The 22,007-nt window shown below is 45.9% G+C and overlaps 1 protein-coding gene across 1 annotated transcript in view; it reads left to right on the top strand.

The window, feature by feature from the left end:
• LOC138677344 (coxsackievirus and adenovirus receptor homolog) overlaps positions 1-22,007 on the top strand; it is a 51,191-nt gene that overhangs the window by 18,795 nt on the left and 10,389 nt on the right. The window contains exon 2 of the mRNA XM_069767399.1: positions 14,080-14,484. Within this exon, the coding sequence (XP_069623500.1) occupies positions 14,080-14,484 (405 nt within the window). The remainder of the gene's footprint in view (positions 1-14,079; positions 14,485-22,007) is intronic.

Raw genomic sequence — 22,007 nt, forward strand, 5'->3', positions numbered from 1 at the left:
CAGAAAAGCCATCCCAGCCCTGCACCAGCATGTTAAACAGCGCATCGTCCATGCACTCAGGCAATCTGTGAGTACAAAGGTGCACCTGACAACAGATGCATGGACCAGTAGGCATGGCCAGGGACGTTACGTGTCCATCACGGCACACTGGGTGAATGTGGTGGATGCAGGGTCCACAGGGGACATCAATTTCGGGACAGTTGTGCCTAGCCCACGGTCTAGGAAACAGTTGGCTGTAGGCGTTCGCACCCCCTCCTCCTCCTCCTCGTCCTCCTGCAGAAGCGACAGCTCTTCCACAGACCGCAGTCGGCCAACCACTCCATCGGCAGCTGACACTGTTGCACACCAGTTGTCCCATTATGGGCCAGCTACTGGCAAGCGTCAGCAGGCTGTATTGGCTATGAAGTGTTTGGGCGACAACAGACACACCGCGGAAGTTCTGTCCGAGTTCTTGCAACAAGAAACGCAGTCGTGGCTGGGCACAGTAGATCTTGAGGCAGGCAAGGTAGTGAGTGATAACGGAAGGAATTTCATGGCTGCCATCTCCCTTTCCCAACTGAAACACATTCCTTGCCTGGCTCACACCTTAAACCTGGTGGTGCAGTGCTTATTGAAAACTTATCCTGGGTTATCCGACCTCCTCCTCAAAGTGCGTGGACTTTGCTCACATATCCGCCGTTCGCCCGTACACTCCAGCCGTATGCAGACCTATCAGCGGTCTTTGAACCTTCCCCAGCATTGCCTAATCATAGACGTTGCAACAAGGTGGAACTCAACACTGCACATGCTTCAGAGACTGTGCGAACAGAGGCGGGCTGTTATGTTTTTGTGGGAGGATACACATACACGGGCAGGCAGTAGGATGGCAGACATGGAGTTGTCAAGTGTGCAGTGGTCGAAGATACAAGACATGTGTCAAGTCCTTCAGTGTTTTGAGGAATGCACACGGCTGGTTAGTGCAGACAACGCCATAATAAGCATGAGCATCCCCCTAATGTGTCTGCTGATGCAAAGTTTGACGCACATAAAGGATCAGGCGTCTGCACCAGAGGAAGAGGAAAGCCTTGATGACAGTCAGCCATTGTCTGGTCAGGGCAGTGTAAAGGACGAGGTAGCGGGCTAAGAGGAGGTGGAGGACGAGGAGGATGATGGGGATGAGTATATTTTTAATGAGGAAGCTTTCCCGGGGGCACTGGAAATTGGTTGCGTGGCAATGCCGGGTTCTGGTTTTTTGAGGGACACAAGTGACGTAGATTTGCCTGAAACTGCCCCTCAACCAATCACAACCGCAGATTTGACAACTGGAACTTTGGCCCACATGGCGGATTATGCCTTACGTATCCTCAAAAGGGACACACGCATTACTAAAATGATGAACGATGATGATTACTGGTTGGCCTGCCTCCTTGATCCTCGCTATAAAGGCAAATTGCAAAATATTATGCCACATGAGAACTTGGAACTAATATTAGCAACCAAACAATCAACTCTTGTTGACCGTTTGCTTCAGGCATTCCCAGCACACAGCGCCCATGATCGTTCTCACACGAGCTCCAGGGAGCAGCAGACCAGGAGTGTTAGGGGTGCACACATCAGAAGTGGCGTTGGACAGAGGGGTTTTCTGACCAGGTTGTGGAGTGATTTTGCTATGACCGCAGACAGGACAGGTACTGCTGCATCAATTGAAAGTGACAGGAGACAACATTTGTCCAGTATGGTTACTAACTATTTTTCATCCCTTATCGATGTTCTCCCTCAACCGTCATTCCCATTTGATTACTGGGCATCAAAATTAGACACCTGGCCAGAATTGGCAGAATATGCATTGCAGGAGCTTGCTTGCCCGGCAGCTAGTGTCCTATCAGAAAGAGTATTCAGTGCTGCAGGTTCAATATGAACCGAAAAAAGGACTCGTCTGGCTACCCAAAATGTTGATGATCTAACATTCATTAAAATGAACCACAACTGGATTTCGAATTCTTTTGCCCCACCTTGCCCGGCAGACACCTAGCTTTCCTACGAAAAGCTCTTGCCTGTGGACTACTGTGAATTACTTTTCGAATGTCTAATTTGCTGCAGCTGATTGTCCAGCATACGACATGTTTACACCTCCCTAAATGGCCAAACTCCCCACACGGGGCCGTGGTATTGCGACTTGGCGCAAGCACCCGTGAGAGTGCTGTTTGTCTGAAGAGGTGGGTGTGCCCGCTTTTGGTCGACGGCACTGCCACTGGGTCCCTCCTAGTACAATAAAGTGTCTCTGGCGGTGGTGGTGCGCACCCAACGTCAGACACACTGTTGTAACATGAGGGGCCCTGGGCCTGTACCGCCGGCCACAAGAGAGTTCACCCACCCCCAGGTCAAACATTGCTCTACCACTTCCACAGTTATCTCTCACACTTCCACCAATGTTTAGTCTATGCGCTGACATCCTTCCATTCCTGCCACTGACAATACCATTGTGTTGACATGTATGATGGTACTTAACATAGTCAGGGGCAGTGTCCTCTATTTACCACAGTAAATACTTTGCGCTAAATTAGTAGGTCTGAAACTACGCAGAGGATCCCACCCCTGAACCTAATTGCACCCTTTAGTGTTTTCGTTTTGTTTTAATGCGAGACATTCACATTTATTTATTGTTTTGGACTACTAACTGGCAGACACTCATTACAATCGGCCTCCGCTGACCAGACCACTGCTGCCCGTCTACCCCTGGAACCAATTTTAAATTGCCTACAGCCAGCCCATTTTATTATGTTAGGCCTTCGAAGCCTGTCTGCGGCCCGTTCTTTCAACTACTACTACACTGACCTGTCTATTGCTGCCCGTGTACCCCTGGAACCAATTTTAAATTGCCAACAGCCCTATTTTGTTATGCTAGGCCTTCGAAACCTCTCTGCGGTCCCTTCTTTCTACTACTACTACACTGACCAGACCATTGCTGCCCGTGTACCCCTGGAACCAATTTTAAATTGCCAACAGCCCTATTTTGTTATGTTAAGCCTTTGAAGCCTGTCTGCGGTCCCTTCTTTCTACTACTATTACACTGACCAGACCATTGCTGCCCGTGTACCCCTGGAACCAAATTTAAATTGCCTACAGCCAGCCCAATTTTTTTTATGTTAGGCCTTCGAAGCCTGTCTGCGGTCCCTCCTTCCACTAGGCCTCCACTGACCATTATACTGCTGCCCGTGTACCCCTGGAACCAATTTTAAATTGCCAACAGCCCTATTTTGTTATGTTAGGCCTTCGAAGCCTGTCTGCGGTCCCTCCTTCCACAAGGCCTCCACTGACCATTCTACTAATGCCCGTGTACCCCTGGAACCAATTTTAAATTGCCAACAGCCCTATTTTGTTATGTTAGGCCTTCAAAGCCTCTCTGCGGTCCCTTCTTTCTACTACTACTACACTGACCAGACCATTGCTGCCCGTGTACCCCTGGAACCAATTTTAAATTGCCAACAGCCCTATTATGTTATGTTAGGCCTTCGAAGCCTGTCTGCGGTCCCTTCTTTCTACTACTACTACACTGACCAGACCATTGCTGCCCGTGTACCCCTGGAACCAAATTTAAATTGCCTACAGCCAGCCCAATTTTTTTTATGTTAGGCCTTCGAAGCCTGTCTGCGGTCCCTCCTTCCACTAGGCCTCCACTGACCGTTCTACTGCTGCCCGTGTACCCCTGGAACCAATTTTAAATTGCCAACAGCCCTATTTTGTTATGTTAGGCCTTCGAAGCCTGTCTGCGGTCCCTCCTTCCACAAGGCCTCCACTGACCATTCTACTGCTGCCCGTGTACCCCTGGAACCAATTTTAAATTGTCAACAGCCCTATTTTGTTATGTTAGGCCTTCGAAGCCTGTCTGCGGTCCCTTCTTTCTACTACTCCTACACTGACCAGACCACTGCTGCCCGTGTACCCCTGGAACCTATTTTTTATTGCATAGAGCATCCTTTTTTTAATAGTAGGCGTACAAAGTCTGTCTGCGATCCACTATTGAAATTGTCCTCCACTGCCCAGAGCAATGCTGCCTGTGTACCCCTGTAACCTTTTTTAAGCTGCAGTGAGCCACAATTTTTGGTTTAAGGCCTACTACCTGTGTCTGTCTGCGCCACTCAATTCAGCTGTGTTCCTTTGAAAAAAGCTGAGCGTCAATAGTCTTGTTTTCAGCCTCTAGGAATTTTAAAACTGCATTGGGGGTACAACTTTGGTAGGGCCTACTAACGGTGTCTGCCGCCCCAAGGTGTGCGCCAGATTTCGTCCACATTGCTTCGGTCTTCCGACTCTCGTTTAGTAGTTGTAGAAAACTACACTGCATTAGGCCTACAAATTGGGTATGGGGTGTAGAGAGATGGTGTGTTCCACTCCAAGGTGTTCTCCAGGTTGCCTTTCCTGAGCTTCTATCTTCAGGCTCTCGTTTAGTAGTTGTTGGAAACTACACTGCATTAGGCCTACAAATTGGGTATGGGGTGTAGAGAGATGGTGTGTTCCACTCCAAGGTGTTCCCCAGGTTTCCTCGCCATTGCTTCGATCTTAATGCTCTCATTTAGTAGTTGTTGGAAACTACGCTGCATTAGGCCTACAAATTGGGTATGGGGTGTAGAGAGATGGTGTGTTACACTCCAAGGTGTTCCCCAGGTTTCCTCTCCATTGCTTCAATCTTCTGGCTCTCGTTTATTAGTTGTTGGAAACTACACTGCATTAGGCCTACAAATTGGGTATGGGGTGTAGAGAGATGGTGTGTTCCACTCCAAGGTGTTCCCCAGGTTTCGTCCACATTGCTTCGGTCTTCCGACTCTCGTTTAGTAGTTGTAGAAAACTACACTGCATTAGGCCTACAAATTGGGTATGGGGTGTAGAGAGATGGTGTGTTCCACTCCAAGGTGTTCTCCAGGTTGCCTTTCCTGAGCTTCTATCTTCAGGCTCTCGTTTAGTAGTTGTTGGAAACTACACTGCATTAGGCCTACAAAATGGGTATGGGGTGTAGAGAGATGGTGTGTTCCACTCCAAGGTGTTCCCCAGGTTTCCTCGCCATTGCTTCGATCTTAATGCTCTCGTTTAGTAGTTGTTGGAAACTACGCTGCATTAGGCCTACAAATTGGGTATGGGGTGTAGAGAGATGGTGTGTTGCACTCCAAGGTGTTCTCCAGGTTGCCTTTCCTGAGCTTCTATCTTCAGGCTCTCGTTTAGTAGTTGTTGGAAACTACACTGCATTAGGCCTACAAAATGGGTATGGGGTGTAGAGAGATGGTGTGTTCCACTCCAAGGTGTTCCCCAGGTTTCCTCGCCATTGCTTCGATCTTAATGCTCTCGTTTAGTAGTTGTTGGAAACTACACTGCATTAGGCCTACAAATTGGGTATGGGGTGTAGAGACGGTGTGTTCCACTCCAAGGTGTTCTCCAGGTTGCCTTTCCTGAGCTTCTATCTTCAGGCTCTCGTTTAGTAGTTGTTGGAAACTACACTGCATTAGGCCTACAAAATGAGTATGGGGTGTAGAGAGATGGTGTGTTCCACTCCAAGGTGTTCCCCAGGTTTCCTCGCCATTGCTTCCATCTTAATGCTCTCGTTTAGTAGTTGTTGGAAACTACGCTGCATTAGGCCTACAAATTGGGTATGGGGTGTAGAGAGATGGTGTGTTCCACTCCAAGGTGTTCTCCAGGTTGCCTTTCCTGAGTTTCTTTCTTCAGGCTCTCGTTTAGTAGTTGTTGGAAACTACACTGCATTAGGCCTACAAAATGGGTATGGGGTGTAGAGAGATGGTGTGTTCCACTCCAAGGTGTTCCCCAGGTTTCCTCGCCATTGCTTCCATCTTAATGCTCTCGTTTAGTAGTTGTTGGAAACTACGCTGCATTAGGCCTACAAATTGGGTATGGGGTGTAGAGAGATGGTGTGTTCCACTCCAAGGTGTTCCCCAGGTTTCCTCGCCATTGCTTCCATCTTAATGCTCTCGTTTAGTAGTTGTTGGAAACTACGCTGCATTAGGCCTACAAATTGGGTATGGGGTGTAGAGACGGTGTGTTCCACTCCAAGGTGTTCTCCAGGTTGCCTTTCCTGAGCTTCTATCTTCAGGCTCTCGTTTAGTAGTTGTTGGAAACTACACTGCATTAGGCCTACAAAATGAGTATGGGGTGTAGAGAGATGGTGTGTTCCACTCCAAGGTGTTCCCCAGGTTTCCTCGCCATTGCTTCCATCTTAATGCTCTCGTTTAGTAGTTGTTGGAAACTACGCTGCATTAGGCCTACAAATTGGGTATGGGGTGTAGAGAGATGGTGTGTTCCACTCCAAGGTGTTCTCCAGGTTGCCTTTCCTGAGCTTCTATCTTCAGGCTCTCGTTTAGTAGTTGTTGGAAACTACACTGCATTAGGCCTACAAAATGGGTATGGGGTGTAGAGAGATGGTGTGTTCCACTCCAAGGTGTTCCCCAGGTTTCCTCGCCATTGCTTCCATCTTAATGCTCTCGTTTAGTAGTTGTTGGAAACTACGCTGCATTAGGCCTACAAATTGGGTATGGGGTGTAGAGAGATGGTGTGTTCCACTCCAAGGTGTTCTCCAGGTTGCCTTTCCTGAGCTTCTATCTTCAGGCTCTCGTTTAGTAGTTGTTGGAAACTACACTGCATTAGGCCTACAAAATGGGTATGGGGTGTAGAGGGATGGTGTGTTCCACTCCAAGGTGTTCCCCAGGTTTCCTCGCCATTGCTTCCATCTTAATGCTCTCGTTTAGTAGTTGTTGGAAACTACGCTGCATTAGGCCTACAAATTGGGTATAGGGTGTAGAGAGATGGTGTGTTCCACTCCAAGGTGTTCTCCAGGTTGCCTTTCCTGAGCTTCTATCTTCAGGCTCTCGTTTAGTAGTTGTTGGAAACTACACTGCATTAGGCCTACAAAATGGGTATGGGGTGTAGAGAGATGGTGTGTTACACTCCAAGGTGTTCCCCAGGTTTCCTCGCCATTGCTTCCATCTTAATGATCTCGTTTAGTAGTTGTTGGAAACTACGCTGCATTAGGCCTACAAATTGGGTATGGGGTGTAGAGAGATGGTGTGTTCCACTCCAAGGTGTTCCCCAGGTTTCCTCGCCATTGCTTCGATCTTAATGCTCTCGTTTAGTAGCTGTTGGAAACTACACTGCATTAGGCCTACAAATTGGGTATGGGGTGTAGGGACGGTGTGTTCCACTCCAAGGTGTTCCCCAGGTTTCCTCGCCATTGCTTCCATCTTAATGCTCTCGTTTAGTAGTTGTTGGAAACTACGCTGCATTAGGCCTACAAATTGGGTATGGGGTGTAGAGAGATGGTGTGTTCCACTCCAAGGTGTTCCCCAGGTTTCCTCGCCATTGCTTCGATCTTAATGCTCTCGTTTAGTAGTTGTTGGAAACTACGCTGCATTAGGCCTACAAATTGGGTATGGGGTGTAGAGAGATGGTGTGTTCCACTCCAAGGTGTTCTCCAGGTTGCCTTTCCTGAGCTTCTTTCTTCAGGCTCTCGTTTAGTAGTTGTTGGAAACTACACTGCATTAAGCCTACAAAATGGGTATGGGGTGTAGAGAGATGGTGTGTTCCACTCCAAGGTGTTCCCCAGGTTTCCTCGCCATTGCTTCCATCTTAATGCTCTCGTTTAGTAGTTGTTGGAAACTACGCTGCATTAGGCCTACAAATTGGGTATGGGGTGTAGAGAGATGGTGTGTTCCACTCCAAGGTGTTCTCCAGGTTGCCTTTCCTGAGCTTCTATCTTCAGGCTCTCGTTTAGTAGTTGTTGGAAACTACACTGCATTAGGCCTACAAAATGAGTATGGGGTGTAGAGAGATGGTGTGTTCCACTCCAAGGTGTTCCCCAGGTTTCCTCGCCATTGCTTCCATCTTAATGCTCTCGTTTAGTAGTTGTTGGAAACTACGCTGCATTAGGCCTACAAATTGGGTATGGGGTGTAGAGAGATGGTGTGTTCCACTCCAAGGTGTTCCCCAGGTTTCCCCGCCATTGCTTCGATCTTAATGCTCTCATTTAGTAGTTGTTGGAAACTACGCTGCATTAGGCCTACATATTGGGTATGGGGTGTAGAGAGATGGTGTGTTCCACTCCAAGGTGTTCCCCAGGTTTCCTCGCAATTGCTTCCATCTTAATGCTCTCGTTTAGTAGTTGTTGGAAACTACGCTGCATTAGGCCTACAAATTGGGTATGGGGTGTAGAGAGATGGTGTGTTCCACTCCAAGGTGTTCCCCAGGTTTCCTTGCCATTGCTTCGATCTTAATGCTCTCGTTTAGTAGTTGTTGGAAACTACGCTGCATTAGGCCTACAAATTGGGTATGGGGTGTAGAGAGATTGTGTGTTCCACTCCAAGGTGTTCTCCAGGTTGCCTTTCCTGAGCTTCTTTCTTCAGGCTCTCGTTTAGTAGTTGTTGGAAACTACACTGCATTAAGCCTACAAAATGGGTATGGGGTGTAGAGAGATGGTGTGTTCCACTCCAAGGTGTTCCCCAGGTTTCCTCGCCATTGCTTCCATCTTAATGCTCTCGTTTAGTAGTTGTTGGAAACTACGCTGCATTAGGCCTACAAATTGGGTATGGGGTGTAGAGAGATGGTGTGTTCCACTCCAAGGTGTTCTCCAGGTTGCCTTTCCTGAGCTTCTATCTTCAGGCTCTCGTTTAGTAGTTGTTGGAAACTACACTGCATTAGGCCTACAAAATGGGTATGGGGTGTAGAGAGATGGTGTGTTACACTCCAAGGTGTTCCCCAGGTTTCCTCGCCATTGCTTCCATCTTAATGCTCTCGTTTAGTAGTTGTTGGAAACTACGCTGCATTAGGCCTACAAATTGGGTATGGGGTGTAGAGAGATGGTGTGTTCCACTCCAAGGTGTTCCCCAGGTTTCCTCGCCATTGCTTCGATCTTAATGCTCTCGTTTAGTAGCTGTTGGAAACTACACTGCATTAGGCCTACAAATTGGGTATGGGGTGTAGAGACGGTGTGTTCCACTCCAAGGTGTTCTCCAGGTTGCCTTTCCTGAGCTTCTATCTTCAGGCTCTCGTTTAGTAGTTGTTGGAAACTACACTGCATTAGGCCTACAAAATGGGTATGGGGTGTAGAGAGATGGTGTGTTCCACTCCAAGGTGTTCCCCAGGTTTCCTCGCCATTGCTTCGATCTTAATGCTCTCGTTTAGTAGTTGTTGGAAACTACACTGCATTAGGCCTACAAATTGGGTATGGGGTGTAGAGACGGTGTGTTCCACTCCAAGGTGTTCTCCAGGTTGCCTTTCCTGAGCTTCTATCTTCAGGCTCTCGTTTAGTAGTTGTTGGAAACTACACTGCATTAGGCCTACAAAATGGGTATGGGGTGTAGAGAGATGGTGTGTTCCACTCCAAGGTGTTCCCCAGGTTTCCTCGCCATTGCTTCGATCTTAATGCTCTCGTTTAGTAGTTGTTGGAAACTACACTGCATTAGGCCTACAAATTGGGTATGGGGTGTAGAGACGGTGTGTTCCACTCCAAGGTGTTCTCCAGGTTGCCTTTCCTGAGCTTCTATCTTCAGGCTCTCGTTTAGTAGTTGTTGGAAACTACACTGCATTAGGCCTACAAAATGGGTATGGGGTGTAGAGAGATGGTGTGTTCCACTCCAAGGTGTTCCCCAGGTTTCCTCGCCATTGCTTCCATCTTAATGCTCTCGTTTAGTAGTTGTTGGAAACTACGCTGCATTAGGCCTACAAATTGGGTATGGGGTGTAGAGAGATGGTGTGTTCCACTCCAAGGTGTTCCCCAGGTTTCCTCGCCATTGCTTCGATCTTAATGCTCTCGTTTAGTAGTTGTTGGAAACTACACTGCATTAGGCCTACAAATTGTGTATGGGGTGTAGAGACGGTGTGTTCCACTCCAAGGTGTTCTCCAGGTTGCCTTTCCTGAGCTTCTATCTTCAGGCTCTTGTTAAATAGTGGTTAAATGGAACAACTGCATTTGGCGTACTAGTTGGTTTGGGGCCTACTAACAGTGTCTGCCGCTCCTTGCTGTTCTCCTGGTTTCCTGTCCTGAAATTCCATTTTCAGGCTCTCGTTAAGTAGTTGTTAATGTTAGACTGCATTTGGCCTACTAGTTGGGTTGGGGCCTACTATCGGTGTCTGCCACTCCTTGCTCTTCTCCTCCACTGAACAAAGCTGTGCCGCCTGTTTACTACGGTTGCCAATTTTGAACTGCATTTCGACTACTTACTGATTTGGGCCTACTCTCTGTGTCAGCCTCTCATTCCAGTTGTCCTCCACTGCAATGCCCCCTGGTTAGTCCTGTGTTACCAATTTTGAACTGCATTTAGCCCACTTTATTCTTTGGGCCTATATCTGTGTTTCCTCCTCATCCTGCCCATTGCCCAGCCAGTGATAGATGAGTCTGCTGGTACATTGACCCATAACGCAAAATTCCCCGTGCACGCTACACAGCAAGATTGTGACCCTGCTGAAAGTCAGGTTCCTCTTTCCGCATACCATACCACCTTACACGGGGACAAAGAGGAAGGTGCAGATGAAAGTGCAGGTTCCTTCATCAGGTGAGGGGAGGAATACTAGTTGGCGACGTCACTGGCACAGGGCCTCTCATAGTACGCAAAAGTGTTGCTGCCGGTGGGAGGCGCCCCCGCCGTGCAAACACACCGCTGTACTTTGAGGGGCCCTGTGCCAGTGCCAATGCCAACGAGTGGGCCCCCCCTGCTTGCTCAGGATCACAGCACTTGCAAAGTTGAAATACTTACCTCTCCCTGCTCTACTGCCGTGACGTGTTCCAGATTTCCTGGGCCCACTAATTACTTGAACCAGCCCTACCCCCCACAACTTTAGCCAAATGACCCCCAATTTCAAATGCCTTCCAATTATTATAAGGTAAATTACGCTTGACAAGCTTCTGTAACAAGAATGGATGTTTTTGCCATTAAAATGGGCAGTGTAGGTGTTTTCCTGGCCTCCACTCACTGCCGACTATGCTCCCCCATTGACTTGCATTGGGTTTCGTGTTTCGGGCGATACCCGACTTTTCGCGATAATCGGCCGATTCCACTCGACTCGACTTCTAAGATAGTCGGGTTTCGCGAAACACGGCTCGACTAAAAAGGTCAAGGTCGCTCAACCCTAGTCGTAACCATGCATTCCTAAGCTACTGCAATGCCCTACATGAGGTAAGTGAAATAGCGAATCTGAAGAACTGTACTAACTTTCTAATTGGAGGTATTTTCTAATATTATTATTATTATTACACCTATTACATATTGGAATAGTATCTCGGAGATGAGAATACCCCTTTTAAGTAAGTAAGTGCAGCACGCAGAGTGGTGAGCAGCGTGCCCACCTGAGAATGCAGGGCCTGAGACAGGCCATGCTACTGCTGTCCAGGATAGGAGCTGTAGTGCTGGGGGGATTAGCCATGCCAGCAGAGCCATGCCAGCAGTGAAGAACCAAACCAGCAGAGCAGAGCTGTGCTAGCAGAACGGAGCTGTGCGAGTCGTGTGGAGCTAAGCCAGGTGCCATACCCGGCGTGATAGTGAGTAGCACACACGCTCTGCCCAAGAGTGAACGTATACTTGATAGACCCTTGTATACAGGTCCACCATTTGTGGACGACTGACTGTCAGCTCCCCGCTACCCTCCACACTAGGAGGTGACCCTAATTGAATCAGAGACTGCACTGAGTGTGCGATGCAGAGATAGACAGAGGGCTAGGCCAGAGCCTCTCTACCAAGGACTTGTGTACATCACGGAGTGAAGTTCCGTTCTGCCGGTTCCCCATACTGGACTCAGTACTCTGGTAGATACGTTTTGAGCACAGGAAATCTTCCTACCTCCCAGAAACTGCGACGAGATGACCAGCACCGCTGTTGTCGGTGCAACTGTTGGATTCCCACCTGTCAGAAACTCCATCGAGATGACCCGTGCCACTGTTGCCGGTGCCACCGTTGAAACATTGAACTTCCTCACATCAAAAGTCTACAGTCCGATAAGTTTAACCTCTTTATTACTGAACTTCCGTTCGTCCCCATCTAACCCTGCCCTCCTCCCAGTTCTGCCCCTTTCCTTACCTTCACCCTTCAACCCCCTACTCCCTGCATGGAGTATTGTTCTTTGTTAAATAAATACCTTAACTCTTGGTCTGCCTCCTGGCCGTGGTGACATCCCGCATTCTTGCAATTTCTGCACAAGTTGCAGGCGGCACATATTAGTGATGTCAAGCGTCGCCCATAGCAGGCACACCAAAGTCAACTGACTGCCTCTGCACCCGCTATAGAAGAGGGAGCCGAGCAAGGTGAAAAGAATCTCTTTAGTGTTTGTAGGAATGCAACAATAGCTGGTACATTTGACCAACATGTAGGTGGGGGCACTGGTCCAAATTTTGCATTGGACTCTAGTTACGCCACGGGCCGTAACACACCTAAAGCTAATACAAAACAAAATGTAATCAAAGATATATACAGTAGATATAAATTGTTTAAATGATAATCAAAGCAAGTTATAAAATATATAATAATGTTAAATATTAACCTTAGCAAGCGTCTCTCATATTTTACAATACTCTAATATTTGGGCCATGTAACCATTGATGAGACCATAGCACCCCCTTAAGCATCGTGACCTCTTTAGGCTGCTGACCAATTGTGGTGTCGAGAGTCAACCCTAACAACCTTATATTCATGACCTGTGTAAGAGGTGTGGACTGTGCTGTCGCATTACCACCCCTGGAGACACCAATCATGTCATGTAAATTATGTCCTGCATCTTTTTGCATATTTAGTGTCAAATGATCTTTGCTAAATTATAGTGTTGGTAGTGTCTCGTATTGGATAACACATAATGTAGAGCTTAGGACATAAGGTAGGTAGAATAAGGTAGTGACTGTTACTAGTGATGTTAGGATAAGTTAGGGGTTAACATTCAGGACTAGCCCAGAGTGTGAGGGGCTTAGTGTTGGGGCAAGTGACTGCCTCCTGTTAGTTAGACGGGGACAAGTTCATGTGCAAATAAGAAGTGTTTGTGAGCAGTGCTACCATCATGCATGAAGAGAAGAAGAGAAAAGAGAGAAGGATTAGGAGGGAGCCCCTGGGACTCCCCGTCCTTCTTAAGAAGAAGAAGAAGATTAAGGGACAAGGGATCAGCGCGGCCGTGAACTGACTGAAGGAGAGACAGAGTGGCCTTCCATCCTAGAGGGGTCCTTGGATAGGACAATGTGTCCGGAGAAGCCCTGAGTTTGGTGAATGCTGAAGTTAAGAGGACTGAGTTTGTAGGACCATTGGGTGGTTCCCAGTGTAAGATCCAGGGCGCCAGTAGTGGAAGTAATAAGACACAGAACATCTGAGCTGGTAGAGAGACTTGAGGATGAGGAATGTGGCGACAAGCTAGGCTTTGACGAAGTAGGGCGAAACAGCGTGCTTCACCGGTCCTAGAGTAGGCTACAGTGTAAGGAAACTGGGTGTGCGAGAGTGCTTTACACTGTGAAGGAAACATCCACAAGACATTGTACCCGCTACTCCTTGTACATAACCCTTATCAATTTACCATTCAGCAAGGGCTGTGTTTAAGAATGGAAGTTTCCGTTATTGAGCTTTGAAACCTATGGTCGTCCAACACCATCGGCTACAGTCGTCCTGCTCGGCACAAGACCTTCACAGCACCCACACTAAGACCCAGTCATGACCCACTTTTTCATGTACAGCACAGGGGCATAAAAGAAGGTGATGACTGCCTTACCCATGGCTACAGAGCCACACCGACATCGACCTGCATTAAATATAGATCATCAATTGCATTTATATTGATAATTGTATGATCAGAGTAGATTTGACAACTGGAATCCTCCATTTACCTTGAGAACAAGGGTCCCTGAGACCACTGAGTAATTGGCCTGTAGTGTAGATGTACAACCACGGCTCTCTTTACTATCTATGGGATAGACAGAGATATGAATTTCCATTTCTTTCACCTAGCAATTTATACATTTATCACCCGTGTGCTGAATAAAAGTTGCTTCTGGAAAATTAGTCTAATTTCTTAAGATCTTCAACTATGTTGAACTTTAGATTCATGGAGTCCACTTTTTTTTAAACTCTACATCTTTTTCTCTAGGTTTCCTGACTTGTGAAACACAAGAACAGACAGTCTCGTTCCCTCAGTCCAGCACTGCTGTCCTTCCTTGCCTATTTGTTCCTTCTCAGAAAACCTCAGACCAGCTGGTGAAAGTCTCGTGGCAAAAGGAACATGAACTAGAGGATTTAGTTGTTCATTTCCAGAATGGGAAAGACGCAGGTGACAAACAGAATGAAATATTCAAGGGGCGAACTATGATGTCCAAGAACTGGTTTATAGAAGGAAATGCCACTCTGACGTTAGGACATCTGACACGTGATGATGCCGGGAAATTTACTTGTTGGGTCACTGCGTATCCAATCAGGCCAGGACAACAAAAAAGATGTTGTGTAGTCACACTGAAAATTTCTAATCAACCAATAAAACAGCAGAGCACATCACAAGGTAAGTGTATCTTAGGGAGCCCGTCCCATAAACTTTTTTTCTAGGAATATAGATGAGCAAATTTATTTGTAAAATATAGAAGTTCCTAAGAATTTTCCTCATCTGAATCTGCCATTTTACAGATTTTTTAATAGGTAAGAATATAACTGCTATAATATAATACTGTTCATATGGTCAAGAACATGATATTTCTATTGGCAAAGTCTAATCTGGTATTTCTATTTTTAAGGCTTATTAGTTTGCACCTTGTGGTGAACCCTCCGTATTTGCTCTCTTTTTGGTAGACTTACATACTGAAACACCTACTTCCTGGAGAGTGTTCTTCACTTTGGTGGATGTTGTGAAGGGGTTTTTATTCACCATGGAAAGGATTCTGCTATGATCTACTGCTTTTGTCTTCTGTGGATGTCCAGACCTTTTAGAGTTCCCAGGGTCACTAGTGCGCTCTTTTTTTGCAGAATGTACCAAACTGTTGATTTGGCCACGTCTAATATTTCTGCTCTCTCTCTGATGGTTTTTCTTTTTATATTCAGCCAAATGATAGTTTCTCTTCCATTGAGGGCTCCTTTGACTGCATGTTGTGGGTTAACAGCAACAGCTTTCAAATGCAAACCTCAAGCCTGGTATCAAATCCAGACCTTTTACCTGGTTAATTGATGATGGATTAATAAGGGAAAATACCATACATCCCATTAAAAGGCTTTTGAGATAATTGTCCAATTACATTTGGTCCCTTTAAAAAGAGACAACTACATATTAAAAAGCTGTGTTTCCTAAATCCTTAATCCAATTAGAATGTGAATTCCCTCAAATGAAACCTGAGAGTATGCACTTTATATCCAGTGCAGCTGTGTTTAAAAACATATCTGTCTTACCCCGTGGGATCATGCTGTTCCACATGGAGGACGCCATTCACGCTGTCTCCAGCGTTCTCCTAAGTTTACTGCGCATGTTCCAGCGCATCACTACCCTGTCATAGGCTGCCGGCCAATCCTGAGGAGTGTGTGGCAATTTCATCTTGCGCATGCGCACTCCCGCAAGACCGACATCTCAGCGTCATTTTGAATGCGGCATACTAAGTGAGAATGGACGTTTATTGCAGAAAAGACCATCAGGATATCTTGGGGTGATGCTTTCAACAATTATAATGAGCGTTATATATATATATATATATATATATATATATATATATATATATCTTAATTCCTCTGGTTAGCAATTATTGTTTTTTCTCAAAAGCAAAGGACAATCATGCTCCTTCATTTACATTCCAAGCTGCTATTTACCAGCAATATATACAATAGGAATCTGAACGCTTTATAGTTCTTAAAGTTATTTCAACTCACCCTGGTGTACTGGACGGCACCCTATCCGGGTTACCTCCAGTCACCTCATAGCACCCTGGAGAGACAAATGATCCTTCCAGACCATAGTGTCTCAACCACGGTATCTATTTGGGTAAGTATATGCAGCACCCCAGGTTACTGGTTTCTGCAGTGATGTTGCTTTTCCTTCGGGGAAGATGATGTCATGCTCAGAGGCAATGGAGTTCTCTTCACCAGGTAAGGCACACAAATGCAACACATTCTGAATCCAGGCCAGGAGGGGGAGTGTTATGACCTGGTGATCAGGACAATAATGGACCTGGTGGTTAAGAGCACACGGAATGACCTGATAGTTACTGATAATAAGGACGAGCTCTGGGACGTGGGAACTCTGCTGACCGCAATCCCTAATCCTATCAAACACACTAGAAATAGCCGTGGATTGCGCCTAACGCTCCCTATGCAACTCGGCACAGCCTAAGAAACTAGCGAGCCCTGAAGATAGAAAAATAAAGCCTACCTTGCCTCAGAGAAATTCCCCAAAGGAAAAGGCAGCCCCCCACATATAATGACTGTGAGTAAAGATGAAAATACAAACACAGAGGTGAAATAGATTTAGCAAAGTGAGGCCCGACTTACTGAACAGACCGAGGATAGGAAAGGTTACTTTGCGTTCAGCACAAAAACCTACAAAAAGACCATGCAGAGGGCGCAAAAAGACTCTCCGCACCGACTCACTGTGCGGAGGCGCTCCCTCTGCGTCCCAGAGCTTCCAGCAAGCAAGACAACAACTTAAATAGCAAGCTGGACAGAAAAATAGCAAACCAAAGAAATACAAGCTGGAACTTAGCTTCTGATGGGAAGACAGGTCACAAGAACGATCCAGGAGTGAACAGACCAATACTGGAACATTGACAGGTGGCATGGAGCAAAGATCTAAGTGGAGTTAAATAGAGCAGCAGCTAACGAATTAAGGTCGTCACCTGTGAAACTCAGAAACACCCACCAGAGGAAGTCCATGGACAGAACCAGCCAAAGTACCATTCATGACCACAGGAGGGAGGCCGACAACAGAATTCACAACAGGGGAGATCAAGACCTGGATTCAGGGGAGCTCCAGGAGGGAGAGATAGAAGAAGGAGGTCTGCAACTAAGTGCAGACAGAGAGGCCTGGCAGCCACGAGGGAACTGCAGCCTCTGGGAAGGAGTAACCTGTTGGGTTGCATGTGGAGCAGCTGGAAGGGAAGGAGCACAGGAGAGAGGCAGAGATCAGAGGGGAACTGTGGCAGGGCACCCTCGGAGCTGGAGCGCAAGAATCTGAGTATCGGGAGCCCGAGGCTTTGGTGGACTTTAGGACACGGAGCAGAACCGGAGGGTACTACACTATACGTCACCTGCCCGCACTATGCCTGAGAAGCAGCAGCACTGGAGGAGCCCGGGGCATCTGAGAGAGTCTCTGTAAAAAGGCTCAAGCTGCCCTTCGTGCAGGTACCTGTCCCAGGACAGGGGGAAACTGGAGGACCTTGTAGGAAGCTTAAAGCAGCAGGGACCTCAGTTAGAAACATAGAGGGATGTGGTGGGCACCACCATGTATATAACTACAAGGGGTTCACCATGGGCAAAAAATGCAACCTTGAAAAAAACAAAAAAGAGAAAAAGCATGCCCATATAACAGGGAACACCCAAACTCATTAAACTTGCCAAAAGATTTTTTATTTCAATTGCACAAAATATACAAAGCACATAAGACACACTAACAATTAAAAACATTTAAAAACACAATGTGAAATACTCAATGGTCATGCCTTATAATAAAGTCCATGATCCCCCGCAGCTGCCTGCTCAAACTCAAATTGCGGATATAAGCTCCAGAACATGCATGTCAGAATCCCTTAATGACAATGAAACTGCATAAATAATGACAAATATTGTATATAATATCAAGTTAATACACTGACCTAACTATTCACAGTACCATATAACCAAAAAGGTGGGAAGGAACATGGTCAGTCCTGAACAAAACTTTAAGTTTAGTCTCGCCTGAGAAAACCAGGCTAAGTAAATCTGTATGTTTCCAAGACCATGTGGTCCCTGTTCAGCAAGTAATGTTAATGGGACCCAGGCTATAGTGGTATACAAAACCTGTTTCCACTGCAGGCAAGGAAAAGGAAAAGAAAGCTGATACTTGGACCCCACGATTGGGGTGTGCACAAGTTCAATGGAGCGTCATTTGAGCTGAGAGCAGGTGCGGGTGAGCACCCCACGCGTATCGCCACCACAGTTGTGGCTTCTTCAGGGAAAAGAAGTGAATGTATGCTGTGTCCAACAAGTGCATAATATAGCTGTCATGATTGATTATTCAACTCAAAAAATCTGGGAGCATACTAACCAGGGAGAAGGTAGACCATACGAGCCGAATTCAATCCCGGCCATCGTGTCAGGAGTGTTCTGCTCTTAGTGTCAATAATGTTTTACATAGACTCCTATTGCGCAAGCATCAAAAAGTCTGCTTCTCGCACGCATATGATAACAAAATACAAGCGTCAGTGAGACCGCCCACTGTGACCAACAACGCAGGCGCCAAGTAGCTGCGCTCGCTCATGCGCGCAGCGGCATAATGCCGGGCAAAGCCATGTATAGCTGCCAGTAAGGTGGGCATCACAACGCTCCACAAACACATATGTGTTAACCATTGCCAGTCAAAAGATAGGGACCCACAAGGTGCAGATGCTGCAACCCCAGTTCGGTGAGTACCAGGGCAGAGCCAGGGAAAATCCAAGTAGTCCAACATAGGAACCACATACCTGAAGAGCATACACACGAAAAAAAAAAAACACAAAAAAAGTATATATATATATAATAGAAAGAAAAATAATGAAAAATAATAAAAAATAATAATAAAGTTAATACATAAATAAAAAAATGAATGTGAATAAAAAGAACTACCTATGTGCAAATAGATAGTCACTGATCAGTAACGGCTCATACAAGGAAACACAGTGATTCAAATAGATCACTGTGCTTCATGTAAGTATATGGAAAACATGGTGAATAAATAAAACATATATAAGATTGATAACATACACATAAAAAGAGAAAAAGGGAAAAAGAGGAGAAAAGGAAAGGAAAATAACAAAGTTTGCGCCAGGAGCATAAAAAAGCACAGTGTTACATGGTCACAATGTTTCAATAATGATATTATTTGTTGTAATTAGACAAAAATACTATACATCATCTAACACACAGCTTGGTTCTCCAGAGACTTCATGAGTATTGATTGCCATTATGAATCTGGCAACACTAGAAATATTCATGCATTTCATGATGTATAGGGATCTTCCCCATCTTCATCCAAAAGGGTGTTCATTTTGGAAAGAACTACACAACATAAAAGCACACAGCAACTCGTGTAATTAGATGCGCAATGTCAAGACGGAGAAAACAATCTCCTATCGAGAGAGGTAGATCAGAAGGCAAAAAATGCCGACACTATAGTACTGAGCAACTACTGCTCCTCGGACAAATTACCCTAATGGAAATTCCTACATTAGACCCAAATAAATACCGTATACCAAGTCCGCCACATCAGACAATAATCAGGTACTATGAATAGTATAGAAGCTATAACTAAAATATGTCACCCTAAAAAACAGGGAGGGGGAGAAAGGGGACGGGAAAAAGGGAGTCCAGATATTCCAGGTATTCTGTTCCATAATGCATGTGACCAAAGAATACATCAACACATTATATCAAATGTCCACCACATAAATTGCCTTCACCACAGAATGTGACGTTAAAAAGCTTGCGGTCCTCCAAAAATATATTCCCGTGAAGACGTATGTCCAGAGCAAGCCCACTCTTCATATATCTCTCAAGTGCATGAGCCATGGAAAAACAAAGCCCAGATGCAAATGATTTTTAGTTTTTGACCAAGGAACACATTTGTAACTTAGTGCGTCTCCAACAGAGGGAAGGTAGACGTGGATTACGGAAACGAGAGGAAATGACAGACCTGTAAAAGAAAGACCAGCAATATGTTAGATCTCAAAAGGGTTATTCACCATAAAAATCAGAGAAAAGTAATTCCTCATTGAGGCCATTTGGAGTCAGGCCCTTAAGATCATATATCCAGCGTGATTCCCGGCGGAGCAATTCCTTAGTTGGATTCCCACCTCGGATATTGCTCTGGACTTGGTCCACCACCATTACACGTATGCCTTGCTGTTTGCCTCCATGAAATTCTAAAAAATGAGATGCTATTGAAGTAATAGGCTTACTCTTCTCTGAGTCTGTCTTGGCCTTGCCGATGTTAGAAGTATGTTGTTGGATCCTACGCCTAACCTCCTGGCCCGATTGGCCCACATAAATCCTTGGACAAGGACAAATCAGCAAGTAGACCACGTTTCTTGATGGACAGTTTGAATAAAATTTGGTCTTAATGGTTTCTGGAAAAATAGGCAGAATAATGCTATCACTGGCAATCATATATGGACATATATTACATCCCTCACAGGGAAAAGAGCCTACTAGGCGACTACCTGTTCCCGATCTAATCATGGGTCTTTCAACCTGGCTGGTAGTTAGATGATCTTTAAGATTTTTTGCCTTTCTGGCTACCATCTTTGGAAAGTCAGAGATAAAAGGCCTTAGTTTTGGCTCACTGAGTAGGATGTCCCAATGTCTACTCAATAGATCCCGGATATGCCGCCGTTGATTATTGTAAACTGTAACCAAGTTTATGGTCCTTGGTGCATCCCGTGTCCTAGGTGATAGAAGGGTGCGCCTGTCACTATTGACCGATTGTTGGAAAGCTTGGGATATTACCCGACGGGGATCTTCCCTCTGAGAGAGGCGGTTAGTGAGATCCAATGCACCTTCTCAGAAATCAGTGTCGGAACTACAGTTGCGCCTAACCCTTAAGAACGGACCTTTTGGTAAGTTATTGCGCAGATGTTGAGGGTGGAAACTCGTGAAGTGTAGTCCCAGGTTGGTCACAGTGGGCGGTCCCACTGACGCTGGTATTTTATCATATGCGTATGAGAAGCAGACTTGTTGACGCTTGCGCAATAGGAGTCTATGTAAAACATTATTGACACTAACAGCAGAACACTCCTGACACGATGGCCGGGATTGAATTTGGCTCGTATGGTCTACCTTCTCCCTGGTTAGTATGCTCCCAGATTTTTTGAGTTAAATAATCAATCATGACAGCTATATTATGCACTTGTTGGACACAACATATATTCACTTCTTCTCACTGAAGAAGCCACAACTGTGGTGGCGATACGCGTGGGGTGCTCACCCGCACCTGCTCTCAGCTCAAATGACGCTCCATTGAACTTGTGCACACCCCAATCGTGGGGTCCGAGTATTGGCCTTCTTTTCCTTTTCCTTGCCTGCGGTGGAAACAGGTTTTGTATACCATTATAGCCTGGGGTCCCATTAACATTACTTGCTGAACAGGGACCACATGGTCTCGGAAACATACAGATTTACTTAGCCTGGTTTTCTCAGGCGAGACTAAACTTAATGTTTTGTTCAGGACTGACCATGTTCCTTCCCACCTTTTTGGTTATATGGTACTGTGAATAGTTAGGTCAGTGTATTAACTTAATATTATATACAAGATTTGTCATTATATATGCAGTTTCATTGTCATTAAGGGATTTTCACATGCATGTTCTGGAGCTTATATCTGCAGTTTGAGTTTGAGCAGGCAGCTGCGGTGTATCATGGACTTTATTATAAGGCATGACCATTGAGTATTTCAAATTGTGTTTTTAAATGTTTTTAATTGTTAGTGTGTCTTATGGGCTTTGTTTATTTTGTGCAATTGAAATAAAAAATCTTTTGGCAAGCTTATTAAGTTTGGGTGTTCCCTGTTATATGGGCATGCTTTGTCTTTTTTTGTTTTTTTTACCTCACTTAGAAAGGCGCAAGTAGGAAAGGCTCATGGACCTCTAACTTGCCTCTGAGTTGGCCGGACCACCATGATCTGGGCCTGGTACCCTGGACTGTGGCCTGTCACCCACAAGTAAACCTGGTAAAGACTTATCACTTTTCTCCTCCATTTATTCTCCGGCTACACCATCTACGCCACACACCATAGGACCCCTGGGGACCCCGCTTCACCTGTGGGAGGTGTAACATCTGGGCTGCCGCAACATCCCCCAGGGGACCCCTATAATGCAGCGTCAG

The sequence above is a fragment of the Ranitomeya imitator genome, chromosome 4, assembly GCF_032444005.1.
Source record: "Ranitomeya imitator isolate aRanImi1 chromosome 4, aRanImi1.pri, whole genome shotgun sequence".
NCBI lineage: Eukaryota > Metazoa > Chordata > Amphibia > Anura > Dendrobatidae > Ranitomeya > Ranitomeya imitator.